General features: G+C 42.2%; 1 protein-coding gene across 2 annotated transcripts in view; it reads right to left on the bottom strand.

Moving 5' to 3' along the window:
- The window catches only part of CA10 (carbonic anhydrase 10), a 387,282-nt gene that overhangs the window by 211,467 nt on the left and 148,291 nt on the right, over nt 1–27,524 (bottom strand). For both annotated transcript variants that reach the window (XM_080680847.1, XM_080680848.1), the window contains exon 4: nt 17,362–17,504. In XM_080680847.1, the coding sequence (XP_080536973.1) occupies nt 17,362–17,504 (143 nt within the window). The remainder of the gene's footprint in view (nt 1–17,361; nt 17,505–27,524) is intronic.

The raw sequence follows: 27,524 nt of genomic DNA, 5'->3' as shown, positions 1-27,524 counted from the left end.
CTCAGTAACTTTATTTTTATCTTTCTTTTCCCACCTATTCCTCACAAAAGTGCTAAGAGATGAGGACACCAGGCATTACTAATGTTCACGTTACAGACAATACAACGAGAATAGTTACGTGCCAACACCAAGCAAGGAGCTGGTAAAAATCCAAGAATGGAACGTGATCTCAGCTCTGCATTTCATATTGATAGGTGTCTTCACTAGCAATGACTATCTCTGCAGAGTCCCGGTCTCTCTTGGCAGGAGAGACAAGCTTATCAGGCTATCAGCGATCTAAAGCATTGACGGGTGAAGGTGCTGTGTAATTCCTGCTGTACATTCAGTCTATTACATCTCTAAGCAAAGTCAAAGTAATACCAATTGTATCACACCTTTTTATGCAGCCATTCATGCAACTCTCCTTCATTGCATGCCCAGCACTGTGAGAGCCCTGGGAACTCAGTGATGGTTGCCTTCAGGTAGCTGATAGTAAGAGAGCGGGTAGACAGGCGTGTGCTACAGTGGTATGAGTCCTGTGAAGGAGACATGATGAGGTGTCATGGCTCTCAGAGGAGGGGCATGCTGCTCCTCATTCATTCAACAAAAATCATTGAGTGCCTTCTTGTTGCCATGCTTTGTGTTGGGTTCTGAGGATCACAGGGAAGAACATGTGGTCTTTATACTCAAGGATTACCATCTAATGGGGAAGACAGAGTTAATCAGATGATTATACAGACCTAAATTATGTGAAAAAAAAAGAATAAATGTGGCAAAGGATAATTAGTGCTGCAAAAGCATATGATCTGTAATTTTGATTAAAGGAAGAGTTTCTTGGCCACCCTCTACTAGAAAAGGAGAAATTCTGTATAATCTCAAAGGATTGAACATTCACAGGATAGTCTTCAAGTGCTGGTTGGAAGCAGCCTACTCAATAGTGCTATTAAAATAATCTCATAGATTTGTTACTTCTTATCACACTGCTGCTTCATTCTCCCCCTCTCCATGACTGCATATAGTAAATACTTATCCTCTTTTCCTCAGTTCATGGATGGAATGTTAAGTTGGACCATTTCTCTCTTCCCAATAAGCCAGGCACACACTCCTGGAGAGACAATGGCAATCACATCCATAATAATCCCAGTAAAGCATTAGCTGCTAACCTGAAGCATCCTCCATGGAGGGTAACAGATGGCATTGGGTCACCTATGCAGAAGAAATGAAAACCTGATTATACTCTTTCTAATTCCCCCCCCTCCTATGTGAAGCATGCTACAGCCACCTCACAAAATATGGTCATGTGTCAAAGCTTAATTAGCCAGCACTTGTATGCCATCTACATTATGTTGGAAACTACGTTTCCAAGAGCAGGAGAAAACAGCTCAAAATATTCTGGCAGGAAGATGATTCTTAGAACACAAAGAAGAGAGAATAATGCAATAAGCTATTTCATGTTACCAAAGCCTTATGATTTCTTAGATAAGCAGAAGCAGGAGAAAATGTGTTGGTTCCCTAAATGCAGCAGGGTTGGCATATCTTCTATAAAAAATAGAAACTGCATGGCCTGGCATGAATGTATGTACTCATGAGGTGGCCAGGGGTGGGTCTATTTGAAAGAAGTACAGTTCCTATGTATCTGGAATGCACCACAGGGTGACCAACCATCCTGCTTTGCCTGGGACTCAGGGGGTTTCTGGGATGCAGGAATTTCAATGCTAAAACTGAGCAAGTCCCAGACAAATTGAGATGTGTTCATCACCTTCCGTGCATGTAAACTGTGGTTATAAGAAAATCTTTTATATAAACTTAGAAGATCAAGTTAACCAAGCCAGTGCTGTTTCCTCTGCTCTATCCTTCAACCAATGTGAAGGAAGAAGGCTGACTGTTCAGAGGAACATCAGAGGAGATCTTTCTTGTTCCTACACAGGCTCACCTGTCCAGATTCCCCGCTCCTCCCTCACTATCTTCTCCTCTGGCCCAGCTCCTTGCACCTTCGCTGTCACCCTCACTGCTTTATGGCTGAACACACTCACTTGTCCACTGCAGCATGAGACGAGTCTCTCAGGCAGGCCCAGAGCTCCTTTTATATGTCCCAGGGATTTGTAACCAGGAAACAGAAAACAATGAGATAAACTTTCAAAGTGATAAAAAGGCTCCACAAATCTCACAATAAAAATATACTCTTGGGATCCTCTAATACATGCACAGAGCAGTTTCCTTATTTACTAATTGCATGCCTGAGAGATTCAATCCCACCTCCAACCTATTCCCAACCTCCCTTTGCTTCTGATGTGCAGGCTTGATGAAGAGGCTCCTACCCTTGGCTCCTCCTACTTCTTGTGGTCATAGGAGACAGGAAATGTAACATAAACCACATGGATTTTGGAGCTCTCTGTTCACAGCTGGGTTCAGATCCTGGCTCTACCACTTTTTAGTTGAATATGCTTGGATAAATTACTTAATGACTCTAAATCTCAGTTTACTCATTATGTTGTCACAGAGATTGAAAAAACATTAAAAAGTTAAATTGACATGTTCCTAACTTGCTTTGTTTGCTTACATGTTCAGCGTGATAGGTCATTATGAGGCCCAAGAATCTCAACAAAGAATGATGCAAGTCAGTTCTCTATATTTTCTTCATTAAGGCAAGTAACTGGTTGAAGATTTGCTCCAAAATTGGAAATCAAAAGGGTTATCCATCAGTGTCCCAGAAATTGCAGTTGATTCTCCCCTGTGGCACTGAGATAGCTGTAGAATTGGAAAATGGGGCTTAGACACTGAGCTAAAGGTATTTGAGCAAATAGTATGCACCGAGTCCCATGTGGGATAATCTCTCCTGACCTCACTGACTTGTGAGAATTAGTTGAGAATAGATCTAAAATCATGGGGGTCACAGAGTAAGCTCTCAATAACTATTGGATAAGTTGGGCAAACTTTTTTCCCCCTTTTGATAAAGGGAATCAAAGGGTCACCTGGTTAGTCAGTAGCATTTCTATCATTCCCTTGCTTCCCTTCTTACCTGCTTAGAATCCATGGTTCATCACCACGGTCAGTCTACTCCCCAACAACTCAACTCCTTTCATCAAACTCACCTGCCACAACCTGTAGCTGGTTGGAAGTGGTTGTCTGCCTACCTTGTTCCTGCTTCCATCCACAGAATGAATTTGGATAAAAATATACACCTACTATATATTTGCATTTATAACCATAACTCTCAAGTACGTCCTTGCTACTCCTGAGCAATTCTACTACATTGCTCTAGTCAAGTTACGATCCCACCCTTTGGGAATACTGCTTTTTTGCTTTTTCCTCACCCTCCTCAAATTTCCTGTCCCCAGCCTTCACTCCCAATTGATGACCTTGATTATTTGAGAACATAAAGCAATCAGACTTAAACTGCTTCATCTTCCCATAACCAAACCTTCTTCCCCAGCTCCATCCACACCCAGACCTGCCTCATCCCTCCAGTGATGGGGGTGAGCTGTCCTTTCACCTACCTAGGGCCAGCACCTCCTCTTTTGCACTGGATTCCATCTTCTCTTACCTAAAGGAGGACTCGACACCTACAGGTAACTTGTGTTTCCTTAGCATGTCAGTGAATTGAATTATTCCCATCAGCATACAAATATGTCCTAAATCTCCCATTTAAAAAAACATACACCTTATGTTTATCCCCATTCCTCTCTAACTACTAAGTGTGTGTGTGTGTGTGTGTGTGTGTGTGTGTGTGTGTGTGTGTTTACTATCTGCTGACCAGATCTCCATTCAAGGTTGCAGGACTTATACACCCAACTGCTATGAGCGTTGCAGCTGGAAGTCCTTGGCAGCCAGCCCTCTCCCACAATTGCTTTTAGCTGGTAAGAGCCTCCTGCCCAAGATCATGTCCCCTTCCCACATAACCCACAGTCAATGACTACCCTATGCACCAGTCTAAAGGTGAAGACCCTTTCATCGCAATGGGGGACAATTCTGAAAGGCCATCCCAACTTCAGAGTTTACCATGGAGTCCCTGCACCCGTTGTTGAAATGGCCTCACAGACAAGCTTTTAGCCTGTGGTCAGTATTTCTTCCTTCCTTCCTTTCCCCCATAGGAGTTAAGCTGGAAAGTCTTCTGGACGTTAGGCTGCAGAATTAGTTTAATAAACGTCTTGCACACAAATGTCCCTCTCAGAGTCTTTTCCTGGGGAACTCAACCTGTGATACCTCCATTAAAATGCAAGCTGTACCAGTGCTGGGACCTCATCTGTCTGGTTGTCAGCTGCATGCCAGCGCCTCGAACAGGGCCTGGCACATAGTAGGTGTTAAATAAATAGTTCTGCAAGATTTCAAAGCTAGTGCTCTCTGCCCCACAAACACTACCATGGAAACATTCCTAACATATAACTCTGAGATCCAGTTCAATTTGAAGTTCTGCCCTAGCTGCTGCATGCACCTGGTAGCAGATGAAACGTGCAGCTAGATTAATTGAAGGAACTCATTCTCACAAATGGTGAACCTGGGGGAGCTATTGCGTGGCAGTGTAATTACTTTGGTGGCATCGACACATGAGAAGGCCCCTGGAGAGTCCAGAACTGGGCTCAGCCGCAGAGTTTCCATCTTAACTTTGAATTTCCTTGGACCTCTGTCACTTGAAGTCAAACAACATCATTTTAACAAGTTTTGAGTATGTGAGTAATTTCTCCTTTTCTTCTGCCCTGCTATGTAAACCGATATTAAAGACTAGAATATTTATCACGTTGACAGCTCCTGCCTGGTATATTAGATTTTGTTAGGAAGCTGAGTTTTCCTCTGAGAGCATTCAACTCCATATATTCCTATTCTTGACTTCCACTCGAGACACTTTTTGGTATTAGCTCGCTCTGCACCACAATAAAATGGGAGGCAGCCAATAGAAATAGTTGAGTATGTGGGCCACCTTCATTGGAGTCTCTTGGGGAAATACAAATTCAGTTACAAAGTAAAAAGCCCATTCTGTTCAGGAATGATGCTGTGTCATTGGGAGACACAGCATCACAGCTCATATTCCAGTGATATGTCTACCACCATACTTTACACTAGGAAGGCTATGTCCCGGGACTTCTATCCAAATGCAGAGAGAACCAAACTCTGACTCTGCTAATCTGATATCAATGCAAGAATGTTAGTGAAAATAGGATACTCTCACTGAATGAACTGTCCTTTGCTTTCATTACTGATTTGTTTAAAAAATATTTTTTTATTGATTTCAGAGAGGAAGAGAGAGGGAGAGAGAGACAGAAACATCAATGTGAGTGAGAATCATTGATCGGCTGCCTTCTGCACACCCCACACTGGGATCAAGCCCACTACCCTGGTATATGCCCTGACCGGGAATTACACCATGACCTCGTGGTTCCTAGGTCGATGTTCAACCACTGAGCCATGCCGGCTGGGCTCATTACCAGATGATTTCTTTAGTTCATCTGGTTCTTTGCAAAAACCAGAGACACAGCTGCCTTTATACTGCAGGTAAGACCATAACTCAAGGGAACAAGTGCACCAGCACACACAATGTCACAGAGCAGCCACACTGCCTTGTGCACGGTCAGTGTAACTGTGCAGCCATTGCCTGGTCACAGGTGAGAGCGAAGGTGAAAGGTACACGGAGACAGCTCTTTCCTGGCCTCCACTACAGATAAACATTCATTTCCCCAGTTAAAGCAACTAGTAAGACTAGATGCCATCTCTGTTTCTGTGAAATTACAGTGAAGGGGAGTCAGATGTCTCTGGGACTGGGCGTTAGGCTGCAGAATTAGTTAGTTTTATCTACCGACCAAGCCCAGAGTTTCCTAACATGATTTCAGGAAATGGAAGCCACACGCGGCAGGTACAATTCAGAAGTAAACACTAGCAGTTTGAAAGAGAGAAACATGGTGTCCTCCACTCTTCCTATTATAGGAATTATTTGGAGACCTGGTTAGACACTGCAGCAACATGGAAAATATCAGTAATGAAAGCAACCCCTTTTATGAGAGCAAAATTGCAGTGTTGACATGAGAATGAACCTGTCCATTTCCAATCATCCATTCAATGGACAAAGAGCCCATTTCAGGGAATCATCTACAGATGTTCTTTTAATAGCTTTTGCTTTAACAGTCAACTGGGGGCTCAGCTTTTTATAATTTGGTTTCCCAGAAAAAACATCCTCTTCTCTTAGGAGACTATTCAGTACCTCTGTGATCTGCAGAATTCACTCTGGCACAATGTGCTCATCTCATGGATGCTAACTAACCCCGGAAAGTAGAGAGTGTGGAGAAAGACCCCTTTCCAGAACAGCCTACAGGCCAACTCATAGCCCCTCCCTCTATTTTCACTGCACTGGGTCTTTGAAAACACTGCAAATTCTTCCAGGCTCTATGCAGCTGGGAATACTTCCCACTTCAATTTTGAACTTATAGACATGTAATAAAGTGTTGCTAGATACTGTTGACTGAAGCCATTGAAATTGGACCAGCTATTCAGAAGCAGGGTGACAGGAATTAAGAGCAGAAGGGGAAGCCCATGTCCTTTTGTAGGTTCAGGATGGAGGATGGGGAGGGGAGAGGCTTAGGAAGGCTGATGGTGCGAATGGCCAGACTTTGAAACAACGCATTAAATCCCCTTTGATCCTGCCCTTAAGCTCTTTAGAAAACCTAATCTCCAAAGATTTAGTTTCATTTTGATTACAAATAAAGTATTTTTCTACCAATGGTAATTAATGAAGAGGAGAAAGCAGAGAAACAGATCAGCTGATTCCCTTCTTCTTAATTAGGTACCCTGACAGCACACGATTTCATTTAAATATTTGTTTTGTTCTCCTATCTGTCTCATTCCACAAAAGACTTAATATGGCTTACAGTAAAAATATTTCTATATAACATTATGTATAACAAAAAAGAAATCAAAGTAGGATTCAGAGAGTAAGTTAATGTGTTATAATGTCCCACTGATTTTATTACAGGTGGAAATTTGGCTCTGAAGGTCTTGACCCTCAAAGGAAAATGGACAACACAGTTACACTGTTCTCATGGGGGGAGAGGGAGGGGTACATCATTTATACAGAGGAAGCCAGGTTTTTTCTAGCACTTAGTGTTCAAGAAATTTCTTACCTAGGGCTTCCTTCAGCGATACCTAATGACACAATGTCCTTTACAAAATGCCAGCAGTAATCTAAAGGGTAGATACCTCCCTCCAAACTGCTCATAAATTTGAGTTTTATAAAGCAAAATGAATCTTAAAAGTGTTTGAATTGGTGGGAGAGGAAAAATTTTGGCCTGTAAGTTATCACCTTTCAATTGATCATTCTGTTAACTTTGGATTGTTTTATGTGAAATTTTCTCAAATAAAGGGCAATGTGGGTAGTGGAGAGAATGCAGTGGAAGCCACAGATGGCCATGAAATGTGGCCAATGAAATATGGATGGAAGTTACAGTGGGTTCTGCTTGCTCTTCTGGGAGCTTCTGATCTCAGCCAGAAGGACACGCATTAGGAAGTTGCTACCACCTTCAGCTTGGGCCACAGAACACACCTGACCTTGACTTGAAGCTTGAATGAGACCTGCCCCAGCAGACCAGAAGACCTTACATCACAAACAGTATACTCTACTATACCTTTCACCATGCTATTTTATTTTTTTTTCTCTTCAAGTTTCAACTATTATTTTATTTTATTATTTTTTAAATTAAATGCATTGGTATATTGCACTGTGTGCCCACCACCCAAAGTCAGACCATCTTTCTATCACCATGTATTAGGTCCCCTCCAACCTACCATATATCTCACCATGTTCTATGCAGCACCATTGACCTTCTATGTTGACTAGAAGTATACAAATACTGATGGCATAAAAACACTGAGCTTATTATTACATGGGTTGTCTCTGTTGGCATAATTCCTATGGTCAGCTATTTCTTTTATTCTTTTTAAAATTTATTGGGGGTAACCAGTTAATAGCATCATGCAAGTTTCAGGTGTACAATTCTATAAAACATCATCCATGGATTGCCATAGTATGTTTACCACCCAAAGTCTAAGTCCATCACCATATATTTCAGGGTGAGCTATTTCTCTGTTAAATTAAAATTAAATTGTGGAAAGAGTATGTGCTGGGCATAATCATGTAAGCATTCCAATAAACTGTTCCTCGCCACAATTCTTTTTTTAAAATACATTTTTATTGATTTTCGAGAGAGAGTAAGACAAAGAGAGAAACATTGATGTGAGAGAGGACCATCAATTGATGCCTCCCATATGCACTCCTACTGGGGACTGAACCCACAATCTGGGTATGTGCCCTGATTAGGAATTGATCTGGTGACCTTTGGGTGCATGGGATGATGCTCAACCAACTAAGCCACACCAGCCAGGGCCACAATCTATATATATAAAAGCCTAAGTGACCATCCAACCATCCAACTGGTAGCTATAATGTGCACTGACCCCCAGGGGGCAGACGCTCAATGCACAGACATAGAAACATGGAACAGACTGATGAATCTCAGAGGGGAGAGGGGAGGAGGGAGGGCAGAAAGAGATTAATCAAAGATCTTACATGCATACTAGAGGCCCGGTGCATGGATTTGTGCACCGGTGGGGTCCCTCAGCCTGGCCTGTGGGGATCGGGCCGAAACCAGCAGTCTGACATCCCCCAAGGGGTCCTGGATTGCGAGAGGGCAGAGGCCAGGCTGAGGACCCACCGGTGTATGAATCCATGCACTGGGCCGCTAGTTCTTTAATATTAACTCCCCTTTACAGATAAGGAAGCAGGCTGGAGGAGATAAAGTAACTTGTATAAGGACTGCCGGAGTCCAAGCGCGTTCCTTTTCTCTATGCACCCTGCTACCTTCATAGTTTATTTACTGTGCTCCATATGGTGCAGTCACTATAAAGCAAATGGCAATTGGGGGAAAAAATAACTTGCCTGCCATTTCTCTTCTTCATAGCTAGAGAAAGAGTTTACTAACATCAGTGTCAATGATCATAAAGTGAAAACGTCCTGAGCCTTAAATTTGCTTTTCAAATACCAGTATTTCAGAGGCAGATTACCTGACTCCAATAATATGCCTCAAATCTGGCACTGTGTGTGCAATGGAGAGGGAATATTTTCATCCATTATAAGAGGCTGTCAGAGGAAAACATTTCCCCAAGATCCTACCTAAGAGAACAGCATGTGAAGCAACATTATCATATTTTACTGAACTTTCATATACTCCATGCAGGAAAATGTATATTTTATCTTTTGAAAAGCCTTGGTAACAAAAGGATAAAATATCCATCTAAAACTCCAAGTACATTCTAATAATGCTGCATTCATGTTAATAACATTAAAGAAAGTTCACGGGGCTTGGCAGCCCATCTGACTGTGCTAGGAATGACTATCCTTCAGTTGCAGGAGGAAAGCACAACCCCATGGCTTTGCCCACCCTTTCCAGCAGGGCACAGGTGGCAGCTGAGGTGCCAGGGGGAGGGCATCCATTTAAAAAAACTCCCTCCCAATGAACAAGAGGTGGAGAGAAATTCCTTATGCAAGGCGAGTTCAGTACAAGCTTAGTTTAATTTGCATGTTCCTGTAGAATGACAAGGGTATAAATTCTAGCCTCTCAGAGCCCATTTACACAAAGGTTTCAGGGCACTCTCAGGAAACACTGAAAGGGACTTCGGAACTGACAGTGATTCTGGATCTTAAGAATCTCAAGAAACACGAGGAGAGGAAATGTACCAATCGTTGCTCCTTGGGTGAATTACTCTGAGGAAGAGTTCTAAAGGCCTATGTTTTGGGCCAGGCAGCCTCTTGTTGGTGAGTAAGAGCATCCCCGCTGATTCCCATTAGGCATGGTTACTTAACCTGCTTGGCTTCCAGATGGATCCCCAGGGATCTTGTTTTAAGAGGCTCCTATGGAACTAGAAAAGCCATACTATCTTCTGGGGAAATGTGAAAGAAAGCTGGAGTCCCTTCAAGGTCAGACCATTCGGGCTTGGAGAAACTCCAGCGCCAGGATGGAGCCACAGTGCCATGTTTCGGCAGTGCCAGCGAGAGCAGGGTGGAGTCCTGGGGGTGGGAGAAGCAGGAGCGACACTAGCTCCATAGGCATCGGCTTCCCAAGAAGCATGCGCCGCCCAAGACCATGCAGAAGGGAGAGGCCCAGGAGGCTGGGAGCGGCTCCCAACAATGGTCATGAGCGGGGACACTGAGCTAAATACCATTGCCATTGCAAGCCTTCGATTTGATTGTCCTATTCTTGGTGTGACGAGACCTGAAGGTCACCTTTGAATTCTTTTCAGTCTTAGCGCTGGATGTGGAGAAGAACAAACTTAAAATTTCCAACCATTATCATCCTTATTATCCACAGAGAAGCACAGGCAGGCTGAGAAATGAATGGCAGGGATGTGGCAGCTTTGGCCCTGTTAAATTATGCACATCCTGTGAAATGACTTAAAGGATGACTGCCTAGCAGACACAGGGACGGGCCGTTGAAGCTGGCCAGTCCTTCGAGGCTCATGACTTCAGAAGTTGTGCTATTTTTGCTCTGAGCCCAGGAGAACATGGACATGTGCCCACTGGGGTTGCATGTCCTCTGGGGGAATAACCCAGAGGCAGACACTCCAAGGTGTGTCCTCATCACACATGAGGAGAGAGCGAGCAAGCAGAAGAGAGCGAGAACAGGTGACAGAGAGTACACTGCCTCCCTCTATGCTGAGAGAAAGCACACGTATTTGTGTCCTAGAAATTAAAACTGTATGTCATTCTCCCGACCCCAGAGCTGCCAGATCTGGTGTTTGATGCCAATAACTATCTTGGGCATTTTATGTGTTCCTTTTTTTTTTTAAATGAAGGAAGTAGGGAAATTAAACGCCCATTCAGAAACGACGTTCAGTGTGTGCTTTGCCACCTTGCCAGGGGAGACAGTGGCAGCCAGACCTGCGGCACCATTTCTAAGGATAAAGCCGAAACAAACAGCCCACAGAGATGAAAATAACAGGCTGACCCCGGTGCAAACCCTGCATAGGGCACCGCCATTCCTCATTCTTGCAAATTATGCCAAGGAGAAGAAAACCTGCTGAAGGTCAGGGCGCTTCTGATCCCATGCCCTCTTCTTCCTAAACTCTTGATGTAGATGGAAAATATTCCTCCCCCACCTTCAGCTTTCCTGCAACATTCTGGAAAGGAACACAGCGCTGCAGTCAGACAACCTGAGGTTGAAACTCAGTTCTTCTCCTTCTCATCTCTGTGAACTGTAGGCACATTATTTAACAACCGCACATTTCACCTTCCTGGTGTGTGAAACTGACCATCTCAGGTTGTTTGGGAAATAAAACGAGATAAAATATATATGTGTAAATGGAGGTAGTAGGTACTCAATATATTTAGTTCCTTTCTCTTCCATCTATTTGTGATTTCAGGATCTGGGGCATTTTTTCACTCATCTATTTATCATTTCACTCAATAAACCTTTATCGAGCACTTTCTTTATGCCATGCACTTTGCTGCAAACCAGAAGCTGTCAGCCACAGACCTAAAAATCAGAGGGCCAAAAGAGCCCAGACTGTAGGGTGGAAGGGGCCACCATTATTCAAGATTCTATGCCTCATATCTGTTGATGCTTTAATCGCGCAGTCCATGGGGGCGTGCTAGACCCATGGTAACTGGCAAAGACAATAGGTACATCCAAATAGATTTCGTTGCTCCCATTTGAATCTATATCGAGGGACTCTGGGTGTTGTTAATTCACCTCTGAAAGGTGATAAATGTATATACTTTCTCTTTGGCTATACGGGTCCAAGTCTATGAAAAGGCAAATTAAAGGCCTTACCAAATGTGTCATTATGGGTGTTGGTGTAACATTTGACCTTCTTGTGTCTTCACAATCCTTTTAATTTTCTATTTCTAATGACAGTGTGTAGCAATCTGGGACACACAGAACCGTTGACTATCCAGTATTAGTGAAGTTCCTTATTTATCTATTATACGTGATCACTTACTTCTTCCCATTACATTCTTCCAAGTGGGTAACTTACAGTTATTAACTTTCAGGAAGCCCTTATATATCATAGCATCATACCATTAAGCCTTTTGGAAATTCATCACAAATCAGTATACAGATGACATTGATGTCTTATTGCTATTCATTCCTCCTGGGCCGTTTTCGGCAGTTCATTTTTTACATCCCTGCAGAGCTGAAATATGGCTCACTCCAGTATCTGTCCTTTTTGTAATCGCAAAAGGAAAGCTTGGCAGTTGCCGTATATTACACTCTTGAGAAAAATGCTAGTAATACTTGGAATTGATTGAATAGCATGGACTCAAGACTGCCTGGCACAGGCTATTTCCTCATTCCTATTTAGATTTTTTTTCTCTCCCCTGATTCTTACCTTTTGGATTCAGAACTGCAAAGAGAATCATTAAAAGGTAATGGGTTGAAGAAGGATCACTTACTTGGAAAAGCCTAAAAACTCCTCCATATTTTCTCCCTTTAGATTCTCAAACATGTTGATAGTATGTGTGTACAGTGTTATAGGCTATGCTGCTGGAAACAGTATCATTGACAAGAGGCTGGTGGAGGGGCTGGAGGTGGAAAAGGGACAAGGGCATCCCTGGTTCTGGGGTAGTGGTGACTTAAACTGGAGAAGCTGAAAATGTGCTTTGTGACTATTAAGGCATAATCTGTACCCATACACCAACCTTGCCTTTGCAAATATTCAACTCACCCTCCTCCTGGGAACTGCCCTTGGCCTGTAAGAATTGTGGTGGTAAATGCTTATCAACCAACTTTTCAGGAAAAAAAAAAAGTCCTAATGGACAGATTTCACTGGTGTAAACACTCCTACCAAGGTGAATTTCAAGTTTCCAACCTAATAAATGCAGAGTTTTAGGAAGAGAGTCATAAATGGGCTCTTGAAAGCCAGTGTGAGCGAATTCTCCAGGACCCCAAAGCATAAGAGGTGCCTTGCCTGGGAACGCCAGGGAGGGTATATCCCTTGTAGATGGCCTCCCTAGATTCTAGGGGTGGGTGGGGGCTGATTGCAGCTGCCATTCATGCTCAAGAGCTCCCTGTGGTGTCAGGCTCCAGGTGGATCCCACTTGAACCCATATCTTTGCTGAACAGTACCCCAGGCCTCCTTCCCCCATTACTTCCAGGCCTACCTTTGGCCATACTTCCTCAGCAAGTCATTTGCACAAGACTTTCCATCTCAGGCTCTAAACCTGGGCTTGGAGAGCAGCAGACCCCAAAAGACTCTTAAAGATCTACTCTGTCCTACAAATACACATGAAGTTTTATGGACCATTTGCATCCCAAAGCTTCAGTGTAAATGGACCCATGCATGGTACTTCAAGACCGCTAATGAGTTCCAAATGGTAAGAATACTTATCTGTGAACATTTCTGATCAGTTACCCAAGAAAAACCAGCACCACAGCCACATATTTAGATGGCAAAAATGCTATCTCTACTATTTGCTTTCATCACACAGGGAGAGCCAGAACATACAACATTCAAAGTCCCTCCTGCCAACGTAATTTCATTCTACCTTCAATTCCCTGGGAGCCCATAGTCTAGCACCTCTGTAAAGCCTGGTTCAGCCAACCCAACTTCTTACCCCCATTAAAATTAATGCCAAATTGATCGATCTTCTAATGAATCATTTCACTGCTTCCTTAGTATCTATTCTACTATTCTCTCAAACAGTTATTTAAATGGATTATTGCCATTTACTTTTGTATCTCTGTGCTTTCTCCCCTAATATAACATTAAACCTCACTCAGAAAAGGTTTCAGAACATACTTATGAATTGCAAAGATTTATTGTGGTCAACTAAATTTTGCTGTCAGGTTCATGGGAAAACTTAAAAATAGAGAAGTGGTAAAATTTTAAGCCACAAACTAATTCACATGTCTTATTTTTTTCCAACTTAGTATTTCAGCCATGCTTTAGGAAAAGTTTCTAGTGTAGGATACTAGTTCCTAGTGACAGATTCTGTTGACAGTGAGCATACTTTTCTCACCATGGGGCTTTCCTATATTTTTCCCACTTAAGCCAACGCAACTTTTGACTAATTCCACAAAACCCTTTCCTTGTAATCAAGGGTAATCTTGGTTCAACTCAAATCAACCAGTATGATCATAGATAACTCCAGGGATATAAAATGTATACTAATAAACGGGTAATATGCTAATTAGGGCAGGCATCTTCCGGATGTCCATATGGACAAAGCCACAATGGTGGCGAGGCCCAGGGCTCAGGCAGCCTTGGGCTCAGGCAGCTGTGAGGCCCAGCGGCTCCGAGGCCCGGGGCTCAGGCCTCACAGCTGCCGTGGCCGGCAGTGGCAGCAGCAGCAGGGTGATGGGGGCAGCACCTTCCCTGATCAGCCCAGTTTCCTCCTGCAGAGGGAGGCCAGACTGGGGCTTAGGCCTGCTCCCTAAGCCGTCAGTAGGACATCCCCTGAGGGCTCCTGGACTGTGAGAGGGGGCAGGCTGGCCTGAGGGACCCCCCAACACCGGGCCTCTAGTGAAAATATAAAAGCACATTTATTTTGAGGAGCTCTTAAGCTAAGACAGGGGGGAAGAAGGCAAGTAAGACTATAGGCCAAGTTCCAGATCCTAAAAGAACTATAAACAAGGAACTTAAGATTTTATCTATAAAAGTTCTATGTATCAGGTAGGAACTGGATAAAAAATATTACCTTTATGAAAAAACAAACAAACATAAGCTTACAACCTACCATTGAACATAAGGTAAACGAAATCTCACCGCTCAAGTAAAATGAATACCCTCTATTATACTCAAGACACAGCATGTTTTGATGCTCATGTGACTTTTATTATTCTTTGTATTCTTGTGTTCAGGTTGAATTTTGCCCCTCGCTAAGAAAAGCCCTCAGTTCATCATCCGAGCCTATGCCAGGCCAAACACGTTAAAACAAACTCAGTAATCCGGGGCAGGGACCGTGGCGGAGCTGCTTCATGGGTCTGTAAGTAAGCAACTTTTAAACACGGGCAGGAATAATGCTCACGCATAAAGATGCGACATAAAACACATAATGACTGGGATGCATTTAACATGCTGATACCCACCTGATCTCAGACTTCAAATTGCTCAAGTCCATGGAGCCTCCCGGTCTCACAGGAAGGTTTTTAAGCCTTTTGAATTGGATATAGATTTCTTCACAGCAAAACTAAATTCAGAGCAGAGCTTTGAATTCTCACTTCCAAAATAAATCTTCACCTCATTAAAAATCACCTTTTAGACTGCTCTCTAGCATGTTTTCGCTATTGTCTATCGGGCTTAGGCATTTCATTTACCAGCTTTTTCCTTCTCCTAACATTCTGTGTGTGTTTTTTTCTACCATTCACAAATACAAAGGGACCCATCAGACAGCTCTCAGCTCTTCAAACAGCTGACAACACAAATCATGCCAGATATAAATATTTACATCGTCAAAAGTAAATGTTTCCAAAATTCCAAACTCCAATGCATTTGAAAATTGACTTGGATCAGGTACACTTTATGGAATTGAGAATTTTTAAAAAATCACGTGTCAACAATAACAACAAAAACACACACACACCAGAACAAAACATAAGAGTGATTTTTACCACCAGGCTCTCTCTCAGTCCCTTCTATCCCAATGAATTTTAGGGGGAAGCTATGTTGAAATGAGGTTTTTTTCCCCCTTTCACAACATTTCCCTCTAAGATGGGCTATTGAAAATTATATTCCCATTATTTCTGTTAGCTTTCCACCTTTCCATCCCACTCTCAATGTACCCTTTATGCAAAAACACTTTAAATGCTCGCCATAACTCTTAGGAAAAAGACCCAGTTCCTTAGCACAGCCCCAGGATCTGCCCTCTGCCTTCCTTCATCCACAAGTCCCCACTACCCCCTCTCTGGTCTCTGTCCTTCAGCCTTGCTGGTCATCTTTCAGATAATTTCTGGACATCAGTTACCAACCCTCATTCTACTTTGGGCTTTTTCCATTGCCTGGAATACAGCTATTCCCTCCATCACCCTCTCTAAGAAAGAAAGATAATTGAGGATTTAGTTAACACGGCAACTTGTCCTTCTTAAGTACTGGTCAGTGACCTTATCCATCCTCATGACTTGACTTGAGTGAGTCCCCTTTTTAGAGAGAGATGTATATAGAACCCACAATAAGTTCCTTTCGGGGTTTGTAAAAATAAAACTGAACATGGAATAATAATTAGGCTAGGTTAGTTTTCTATGAAACCAGAACAATAAACTATTCCAACTGCATAGAACCCTGCTACAGAAATGCTTCCCAAGTTATATTTAAAATAGCACACAAATACTACATGGCTAAGTCGTCTTAGCCACATGCAAGGTCTGTTATAACTTGCCTTGTGCCTGAAGTCAAGGATACTAACTTGCAACACTTTGATTAGTCATTAGATTTTCTTTCTTTTTTTTTAGTGACAGTTATGCGAAAGAAACAAAATTCCAATATCATAAGGGAAAAAGTAGTCTGTGGTAAGTAAGGTGAATACTCTGCATAAATGGAGAAGGGAGTAGAACCCAAGGAGCCCACGCCCTGGAGAGCCAGCCGCCCGCAGTAACAAACGTCCATAATTGTAAGCCCAGTCAATGTCTTGCTCACAAATGATCTCCCATTCCTCTTGAGTTCCCAACAGCTAACTGACCTTCAAACATAATTTTCTCTATGGTTGTGTGTTTCCACCTTCAACAATCTACTCAACAGTCAAAGGTTGCCAAGTAGAAATGAATCAGCAAGAGAAATGCTACATTCCAGCACTGAGAAGACCCCATGGGCATAACTACATGTCCTTTCACAAGTTAAGGAGGAGCCCATCACAGGGGGAGGAGGGAGAAGGAGAGGGATGTCGGAGTGAGACGCACACAGCGCTGCTCAGCATTTCTGTGCAGGAGCTAGGATTCTTAGCCAGCAAGATGCTTCGAGGAAGATGAATTATTGATTTTCTTATAAATCATCTGGGGTGATTTTTGTTTGTTTTCTAAAATGATAAATGTCTGATTTTACTTTTGTGAAAAATTTTATTTTCACCTTGTTCAGGTTAAAAGAAGCTCCAGTAAAGAGGTTTCTGGGAAAAAGGATTTTCCCAGCATGATATACAGAGGAGGCAACTCTGTGTTCTGACCTTCATGGGGTACCAAGGGCTAGAACCTCAGACAACCTCCAGGGGTTACAAAGTAATTAGAAACACGAGGGCTTCACTAGCTAGGGAGGAGAAAACACAGTTTAGACATAATTAGATGTGCTGGCAGCAGGCCTGAGGTCTGGGTGAGAAGACAAACTCATCGCAGAGATCCAGCCGTGGAGGACTGGCTTTCAGAATCGGTATCACCCCATGCCCCTCCTCAGCGTCACAACGGAAGCAACATGGCTGCTTACCTTCCTGCCCCCAGTGTTGATGCGAAGTGGCGTCAGAAAGGGGTCGAAGATCATGTGGCTGGTCTCTATGTTGACTGGCGACTGCCGTTTCCCCACGGAGCAAAGATTCCAAGCTGAGTTCACCAATCCCCAGAAAGAAGGAACTGGAAACAAAAAGAAATTGTAGAATCAGGCTGGGTGGAAGGTTGGGAAAACAACGTAGAAAGAGCTATGGTACTAAAGTGGTAAAATCAAAGAGTCATCCACAGAGATCCTTGGGTGTATTTTTCTGAATTTTAGTCAATTTCTCTAAGTCCTACCTTCATGATCTTTAAGGTCAGATTTTCTTATTGCAGACCCATTCATCCTATGGTCTCTCTGGTAGGTACAGTAGGCATTAATGCCTCAGGAGGAAGGTGGCATAGTCCAACCACATCATACTTGCAACATCTCTGAGGCTCATCAAATATTTAGCAATTCCCGAGTTGATGCTCTGCTTTCCCATTTGGCAGGAATAATGTGAACATCGACCTTATCCTATATAGCAGAACATGGTATTTGATATATACAATGTGATATTCTTGGAGTTGTCAAGATCAAACTGAGGGAATAAATGCTTTTTATGACCCTCAGTCAATGCCAGACAGGAGCTTGGCAACTTGACTTTGTTTAGTCCCACACTGTGCCATTAACCTACTGTATCAGCAGCTGATGAGTTGATTCCTTGAATAGGCAGGAAAAAAATGACACTGAGTGCTGAGTGCTAATCTCCAAAGGGAAATTGTCTACTCGTCTTCCTTGTCACATTAAAACATCTATTAAAATAAACTTCAATGGCAACTTCCAGTCCTACTTTATTTTGTTTAAGAAAGTTAAACAGACAGGGGTAAGCCAATTTTATGTCAGTGAACATCAAAGACTATATCCACAGACTTTTCCAGCACCTCTCAGGATCTCCATTGAGGTCCCAGATCCATATGTTCTCCCTATGTCCCTGAGATTATATAACTATTATTCACTCAACCATCCACAACATACGTCAGCAGTCTAGTGAACTCGCATCATGTCCCAGCCCTGGGTTATGCCGAATTGTGAGGAGGCCAGATACACCCAAGAACAATGCCCACACTGTGGAGAGAGTGTGATGCTAAGTGGAGTATTTTATAAGACTCTATTCGAGGGGCACCAAACCCTACAGCTGTGGAAATGCAGCGAGGGAGTGATTCCTCCAGAAAATGAGCCCAACAGTCAAATCACAAGCCTCTCAAATGTACCTGTCCCTCTCAGGAGCTCAAATGGAATAAGGCCTTTCATTTACAGCAGCTATCTTTCCTGCCCATGTAATGGATGGAGAAAACCAAGGCAAGAGAGAAGGCTGGCAAATACTTGCTAAAGATACTATATAAGACACCCATAATTCACGAAAAGAATTTGGCTAAATAGCATGTTGAATTTCATCTAGATCCAAAATTCTATGACCCTTTTAATTGTTGCAAGCAACTGTTGGGCAGAAGGGGGAGAAAAATTCAAAACCAATCCCCTGGATTCTTAGGAGAATGTTTCTATGCCAAACTCTGGGCTTCATTGTGAAATATGGCAAACACCTAATTGGGTTCAACCCATTCCAATAAGCTTCTGGTGGCTTCATGCCCTTTAGTGTAAAGACCTTGAATTGGATTTCGGTCACAACTGATTTTCAAAATGGCAGCAGTGGCCAGAGTTCCAGAAGGAGAAAGAACAAGGAGTGGAAGGAGGAGCAGAGAGAACACACACGTGTTTCCTTGGCATTCTCATTTCTCATCATTGCTTAAGCTCTGTTATCACTGCAAGTCACATAACATCTTTAGAAGGTACCATACCCTGGAAAATTTAGAAAGATTAAGAAAATGTCTGCATTAAAAATTTATTTCAGAAAATATATAAAAGTCTGTCTTCTCTAAGTTGCTCTATTAAAATCATTGACTTAATTCTACACATATTCCTCAATCATTTCAAGTTTATTATGAAAATAAAGCATCCATCAGGGCATGCTTCGATCCCTGATTGTCAGGGATGCTTATAAAGATGGCAAATGTGAGGATGCCAGGGGATAATCCAGTCATGGCACTGCCACAAATGGGCTGTGTGACTTTAGTTGAGTCATGGGTCTCTTAGCCCTGGGATAAGTCATGACTTTAGATAAGTCATGGCTCTCTACAGCCCCTGAGGTCACCTGAACAATAGTCCCCCTTCAAAGTTGCCCACATCCTAACTCCAGAACCTGTGAAGGTTACCTTAGTAGTAAAAGGTACTCTGCAGAAATGATTACATTAGGGATCTTGAGATGAGTAGATTATTCTGGATTATTTGGGTTGGTTCAATATCATCACAAGGGTCTTTTTTTTTTTTTTAAAGAAAGGTGAAGGAGGTTGGAGATTGAGAGAAAATATTTAAGAGTAAAGAGGAGGACAGAAGGTTCTGGATTTAAAGATGGATGAAGGGGACACGAGCCAAGGAATGCAGGTGGCCTCTAGAACCTGCAATGGGCAAAGCAACTAATTCTTCCCCTAGAGCTTCCAGAAGGATTCTGGCTGGCTGACACTGATTTTAACCCCACATGGCACATTTCTGATGTCTCACCTCTAAGTTGTAAGATGAGAAATATGTGTTGTGTTAAACCACTAAATTGATATAGCCAGAATAGGAAACTAATACAACCGCTTTATCTTTAAAAGTCTGCGAGACAATACTCTCTTTGGCAAGCAGGCCATCTATGATGTCTGGGGGGCCTTCCCTGGAAGGCAGCTGCATGATAAATGCAGTTACAGTTGGGTGCACATTGCCTTTCATCTACACCCATGAAAATCATTAGCAAAAATAATCCCAACCCTATAAATGGATTGCGAGACTGTTACATGGTAATGCGGGTAGGCATATACTGCTGTGCCTCACTAATAAACTTCACTCCTCCCCCCCCCCCCGGGACACCCCCATGAAAACACAAACCACAAAAGCTTTATGCGAACATCTGCCTGGGCTTTTATTGGGCATGATTCTGTGACAAGCAGTTTTCAGGTTTTATATCCCCACTCCACTAGCAAGGCCTGTGTCTCTCGTTCTAAACACCTGCTGGGCCAATTCAGGAACAACTGAGAAACACTCGCCCCTGCTCAGCTGTGTCCTTATTATTCCATTCCTGAAGGGGTTATCTAAGCTCATTTGCCATTGGATTGCTGGTTTTAAATATGCCATAAATTAATCGTGTTTTTTTTTTTTTCATAAATAGATGCCACCTCAGAGATCATCTGATCTAAATGCATACATGAAATTGAGGCCATCAAGGCAGAGGATTGAGTCCTCAGTCAGGGCACATACAAGAATCAACCAATAAATGCATAAATGAGTGGAACAATAAATCGATGTCTCCCTCTCTCTGAGTGTTTCTTTCTCCCTTCCTCTCTCTCTCTTTCTAAAATTAATTAATTTTTTTTTAAAAGAAACACACCCTTTGGATTTGTGCAGAACTCCTGGTTATCCCCAGGGTTCTGATACTTACCTCTCCTCCACATGATCATGATTGATCCTTCAGGTTATAGACACACCACATCTCCTCTGGGACCGCATATGCCATTTACAGAATGCTATGGCACTGCTTCTATTTCCACCTTTAGACAATGAGTGTTGAATTAATTTTTCTCTTAGTTTCCATGACTGTTCCAATAAATCAAAATTTTAAACCTTGTCATTTTTTTAAAGCAACATGATATTGCAGCTTATCAGCTAATGCTGTGTCTATTTCTATCTTGACTGATACAGCTTACCATTGAGCAAAAAAATGTAAATGTACAGTAAAATTGAGTGAGAATCACTCTAATTAATGGACACCTGGTCTGAAAATGTTTGAAAGGGTTCATCCCTGGCATCCTTTTCACACAATCTCCTAATTTACATATAAACCAGAACATACAACAGACCTGGATGTTTTTGGAAATTAATTTTCACTGAGCCTAAACAATGGGACTTAATGGCAGAATCACAGCTATGTGTTCTCATGCCAAAACATTTCCCCACAACAGTGTTGTCAATCTAAATCCCACATGGTCTCTTGGCGCTGGGTCCAGTGAACTGTGAAAGAGGCTCAGTGACTGTGATTTCAGCTGCTTAAAACAGGAGCCTTGGAAAACCCAAAGCAAAACCTATCAGCTGCTTGTTTAAAACCAAATAAAGGAACTCAGTTTTGTTAACACATTGTGGTTACCCCCAGACAAAGACAAAAAAAAAAAAAAAAGTTCTCACCAAAACAAGAAATAGGTCAGGAGAGCAAGGGACCAGAAGAACGAAGTCTGATACTGAGAGTTAAAATTTGCCTCGATGACATTTTCATCGAGGAAATGATGAGAAGATGTTCCAAAGTCAGTGTAGGCTTTTAGGCATCCTCCTTATTCATTTGCCCTGAATTGTCATTTGTCATCTCAGCAAAATTTGCAGAGATCATGCTGTTGTGGACAGGGAGTTCAGCACTTGAAATCAATTTATGCAGCTTATGTGAATTTGCTAAATTCTATGGGAACAAAATAAACTCAATGAAAAATTGTTTACTGACAGCCTATGACGGGCCAGGCATTTGGCTTGACACTGACAATTCACTTTGGCAAATATTGACTGAGGACCTACTATGGGCCCGACGCTGGCATCTGTTCTGGATAGTCAGTAATGAATGAAGCACATATGATTCCTGCTCTCCTGGATCTCGCAGTCTAGTGGGGAATATGGGCGATATTGTTTATCTCCAAGTTTACATATGTATATCTATGTAATTAGGACTTTTCGGTAAGCATGCTGTAGAGACAATTAAGATAGTAATGAATTACAGAATAAAGCATGGAGGGGGACATAACCCAGGAAGAATGGTTGAGGATAATTTGTCTGGAAGTGACATCTGGTACACCCTGGAAGGACGGAGAGGAGTTTCTCCTGAATAGTGGCAGGGGAAGAGATGTCTAAGGCAGAATTGAGGAGCAGTTCTTGGCAGAGAAGAGCTTAAAATGTTCCAAGGAACTGAGAAGAAGCCAGTTAACGGTGAATGTGATGAATCAGATGAGAAGAAAAGTGAGATGAGATGAGGTTGGCCAGGTAAGCCAGGGACAGATGTTCAGGGCTCTGCAGACCACAGTTAGTAGTTTGCATTTTACTCTAATGTGCTAGAGAGGACTGAGAGTTTTAGGCAAGGAAGTACCATGGTCTGATTTATGAATTAAAAGCACGTATCTGCTTTGGCTGGAATACAGCCAAGAGTCAGCGTGATTATCCTTGGAGTAGTTTGAGTGGGAAAAGAATTGGTTCCTGAGCAACAGTTAGATTTTTACATGAATTTAATCCTATTGCTTTGGGTTTGTTTAAATTCTATCTAAAAGGCAGAACTAATTGAATGTTTTAAAAACTATTCTCTTCAACATGTGTGCCAATAAAATAGCATTTTTTCCTAGGATCCAACTAGTGTTTTATAAGTCATCATTTGAAGCAAGGAATATTTTCGTGAAGAGACAGCTAAGGCAATCTATTCTTGCTTTCAAGCAATAAACTAACTCCCCAACTTTTGGCTAAAGGAAAGCAAATGAAAGTTGGGAAAATGAATACGGGCATAAAACACATCTTCAGTGAACTCAGTCCTACAAATGAAGCCTTCCACTTCAATACAGCAATCTCTACTTTGGGGTTATAAAGCATATGAATATTTTCAATAAGAACTCATATCTTCCCCTTGCTCTTTTCCTCACCAATGCTGATTTACTGTCTCCTCCCTTTTTCTCAACTGTAATAGATCCCCACTTTGAGCCATTGTTAATGAACATGTTTAAAATACTCACTGCTGCAGGTGTTCGGCCCTGGATGATTTCAGATTTATTTCATAGCGGGACATGGCTCAGCATAACTCCTTTGCTGCTGGATTCTTCTTCCATTGCTAACTAGGCTCCTCCCCCTCTCACCCGGACATTTAAGGGGTTAAAGATATCCTATTTAATACATCACCATTCATTTGTACATTTATCTAAAAAAATTAAAAGAATATCTCAAATAAACAATATAAAAATGGCCCCACTCTTAAGAACTCTCCATATATTGGGAAGATGGGCAAGCTAACAAATAGTTATAACAAAATATAGTAAATGTTATAATTAAGGTGTATGCATCTTAAATATTAAACGCAGAGAGGGGAGTAAAATGACCCTGATCCTCTTCTTAAGTACTATGGTAAGCCTTACTAGTAGAGGAAACATTCGAGTTCATCCTGAAAGCATGACTACAGATTGCAAGCTGTAAAAGTCTTATAACCAGTTAAAGGGCTATAAAGTTCTCCCCAACATGGAGAGACATGCAGTTCCTAGCAACTGAGACCAGTCATCACTGGGATTTGAATAACTGTTATACAGGGAGAGTTTAAGCCACTGGATCTTCTGGCATCTCCAACTTGGAGAGTGATTATTGTGTAAGAGAAAGACCATGAGGTACCCGGTTTGCACCCTGAGTGGGTGGCTAAATTTCCATAGCCTATTTTCTCCATCTGTAAGATGGGGATGATGGTTACTTCGCAGAGTTGTTGGGAAGATTAAGTGAGAACATGTTTATAGAAGTTCCAGCTTAATGTCATTTCTATAATAAGTATTCAATGAACATTGTAGAGGGAGTTGAGTGAGGGGACCCTGGGGAATGGTGTGGCCACCATACTGTGGTTCCACCACTGTAGCATTCTAGAGAGGAAAAGGGTGAAAGATCCAGGCAGGAGGGGAGGAGAGCAGCTTTCAGATGCCCACACAACCTGGATTCAAAGCAGGGAAGAGTCTCATTGGATTGACCACTTAATTTCATACATTTAATGATCCACGTGCAATTATTTCTTGGTCCATAACCCTCAATGTCTAAATGAGTGGAGGGAGTGAGCCCAATATTTAAACAAACAACCAAAGTAACAACTTATAAGTGCTAAAATCAGGATTCAAGACTCAGATTGTCTAGCCCAGATCCTTGATCTTAATGCCTGTATAATACTTCCTTTCTATCCTGGTACACTGACTTGAGCCTAACACATATTCTCTTGAGCTTCAGTGTCATTTGTGAAATCAAGATCATAAGAAGATATACTTCCTTGGATACCTGTGTCCAACTAAGTGACAGAAAAATTGAAAGGACAAAACTAGCAACAATTATCACAGCCAGTTCCATTTATGCCACTGGAGGTAGATTGGAAATTACTCATAAAAGTAGTCCTCAAAGGGCAAGGAAAAATGGTGGCAGAATAGACAGATGTGTCCCAAGTCTTGTCCCGGAGCAGATAGAAAGAACAGCTGAGGGTTGCACGGGGAGTGTCTGTTGGAGAGTTAAGGGACAGCTATACTCTAGGAGAAGGTGGGGGACTGCTGGATGGGGGTCCCTTGACCAGGCAGCCCCCACTGCTGCCGGGTTCCCTCCCAGAGCCACCGGCTCAAATGCGGAGACCATGCCATCTTGAAGGGGAAAGTGGATGTTATCTGCAGCCTGAAAATCTACAACTGCGGCACCCACTGAACAGCTGCGAACCCCAGAGCACCAGTCCCCAATTGGGGCAAACACGTGGATTCAGAGGAGCTCTGCACTTCACCACGGAAAGGTCAGATTTCGCCTGGGATAAGGTGAGGTCTCTGGTCCCAGCAGGACAGAGAAACGCGCGCACTGTGGGAGCTGGAGGACTGGGGGAAGTCTGCACCTAGAAAAATCCTTGGCTATTGGGGCTGGCGTGATCAGTGAATGTGGAAGGGGATCCTCAGAGCTGCTAACAGAGGGACTCTTTAAAAAGCAACCCATCTTGATCTGACACAGAAGGACAGCCTAAAAAATTTTGGAGTGTGCCGGCTGCTTGGACACAAGGGGGAAAGGGTATTGTGCAGGCTTATGCACAGACCCGGAGTTCACACACTCGCGCTTTCTCCTCTTTGAATCCTTGCTTCTCATTACTGAGCCCAATACATAGGATCTCCCAGTTGGGGACACCCTAGGAGACTGCAGGGGAAAGTTGTTTTTCTGGAACCTGGGCATCAGAGTGGGGAGTGACTGTCAGAGAACCAGCTCTGGGGCAGCCCACTCCCACAAACCAGTATGGAGTGCCACAGGGAAAGCAGGATCTAAACATAGGCTAGAGAGGACCTATAGACCCGGAAGTCAACCCAGAAACACTGCCACCCAGGGGCTGGATCACAAATTGACTCCTGTGTAATCACAAATTAAGGAATACAAGAAAGTAAGACACACCGCCTACTTAAAAATCAGGACTGGTTTACAACACTGAGGAGCAGTGGAACGCAGGGAACTGCAATACTGTCCTAACTGGGAAACAGGTGTGCCAAACAGAAGAATAGAGGAAGTGAATGACCTTCACTACTGCACATTTTATTTTTATTTTATTTTTTTATTTTTTTATTACTTCTTTTTCTTTTTCATCTTTTACTTAAGAAACTAATTTTTTTCTTTTTTCCTCACTTGATTTTACCTTTTTAATTATTACATTTTTATTTTCAATCAGTATTATTACTACTACTATTTTACCTTTTTTTAAAAAAAGTGTCATTTTATTTTCTTTTTATTTGACTTTGAGATTAGTGTTCTACATTCTATTTTCACCTTTCCTTTAGCATCATTCTACTCTATCTCAACTCTACCTTTATGCCATCACTCTCTTCCTAACTTTTGCCCTTTTGTTGTCCTTTTTCTCTTACCCTTTTCCTACTTTAGATTTTCCCTATTCTTTCTTTTTACTCCCTGTTAAAATTTCACCCTACATATATATCTAATTTCCACCCCCCTGCTCCGAGTTCATACACACCTCTCTCTTCTCTATCTAAAAAATTGTTTTTCTCTCTGTCCTTTTGTTGTTGTTTGCTTGAATGTTGATTATATCAATTTTTAATGCTTCTTTGTGAGATTGTTTTGCTAATTCTTTTTTTGTTTTGTTTTTTGTTTGCTTTGTTTTTGTTTGTTTTTTTGCATCTGTTTTTCCTTGCCTCGCTTGATATTAATTGTTGTTTTTAGTTTGTATTCATCTCCAGGTACTTGTTGCTGGCATTTGCTGGGATTAGTGGCTGTTCTATTGGAGTTTTCCCCCCATATATATAGTTTGTTCCCCTTTTCTTTTTTATTCTCTTCCTTTTCTCTCTTACTTTTTTCCCCCTTTTCCCAATTTCATCTTGGCACTTTTTTCTTTCTTTTTTTTCTCTTCTTTCTCTCCTATCCCCTAACTGCCTTTCTCTGGTGGTCACCTTTATTTGGGGTTATTAATATCGTGAATACATTTCTGTTCAGTGCCTTGTGTGTTGGACCTGGTTGTGCTGTATTTTGTGCCTTTAAATCAATGCAGGAGAGAGAGAACTACATAACCAGACACCCAGAGAAGAGAGGCCATGGGGAGACAAAGAAACAGCCCGCATATGAAAGAAAAGCAGGCATCACCAGAAAAGGAAGTAAACGAAATGGAGGCAAGCAACCTGCCAGAGAAAGAATTCAGAGAAATGGTCATAAGGTGGCTGAAAAGAATGGAAGACAAATTCGACAATATGTGTAAGAACCAAGAGGAAATGAAAAATGACATCGCTGCTGTAAAGAACTCAATAGAAAGCATCAACAGTAGACTAGAAGAAGCAGAGGACCACATCAGTGAGCTAGAAGACAAGGTAGGAAAAAATACCCAAGTAGAGCAGCTTCTAGAAAAAAAAATTAAAAAGCAGGAGGAGAGCCTAAGGGAACTTTGGGACAACATGAAACAAAACAACATCCTCATAATAGGGTTTCCAGAAGGAGAGGAAACTGAGCAAGAAATAGAAAACCTGTTTGAAGAAATAATGACAGAAAAATTACCTGATATAGGGAAGAAAAAACCCACACAAATCCAAGAAGCTCACAGAATCTCAAGCAAAATGAACCCCAAAAGACCGACGCCAAGGCACATTATAATTAAATTGGCAAACATCAACGACAAAGTAAGAATCTTAAAAGCGGCCAGAGAGAGACAGAAAGTTACCTACAAAGGAACCCCCATCAGACTAGCAACTGATTTCTCAACAAAAACTCATCAGGCCAGAAGGGAATGGAATGAAATATACAAAGTCATGCAAAGGAAAGGTCTGAATCCAAGAATACTGTACCCAGCAAGGCTATCAATCAAAATTTAAGGTGAAATA

Source organism: Plecotus auritus (assembly GCF_963455305.1).
Source record: "Plecotus auritus genome assembly, chromosome: 7".
Classification (NCBI taxonomy): domain Eukaryota; kingdom Metazoa; phylum Chordata; class Mammalia; order Chiroptera; family Vespertilionidae; genus Plecotus; species Plecotus auritus.
This window is presented reverse-complemented; position numbering and strand designations above follow the sequence as displayed.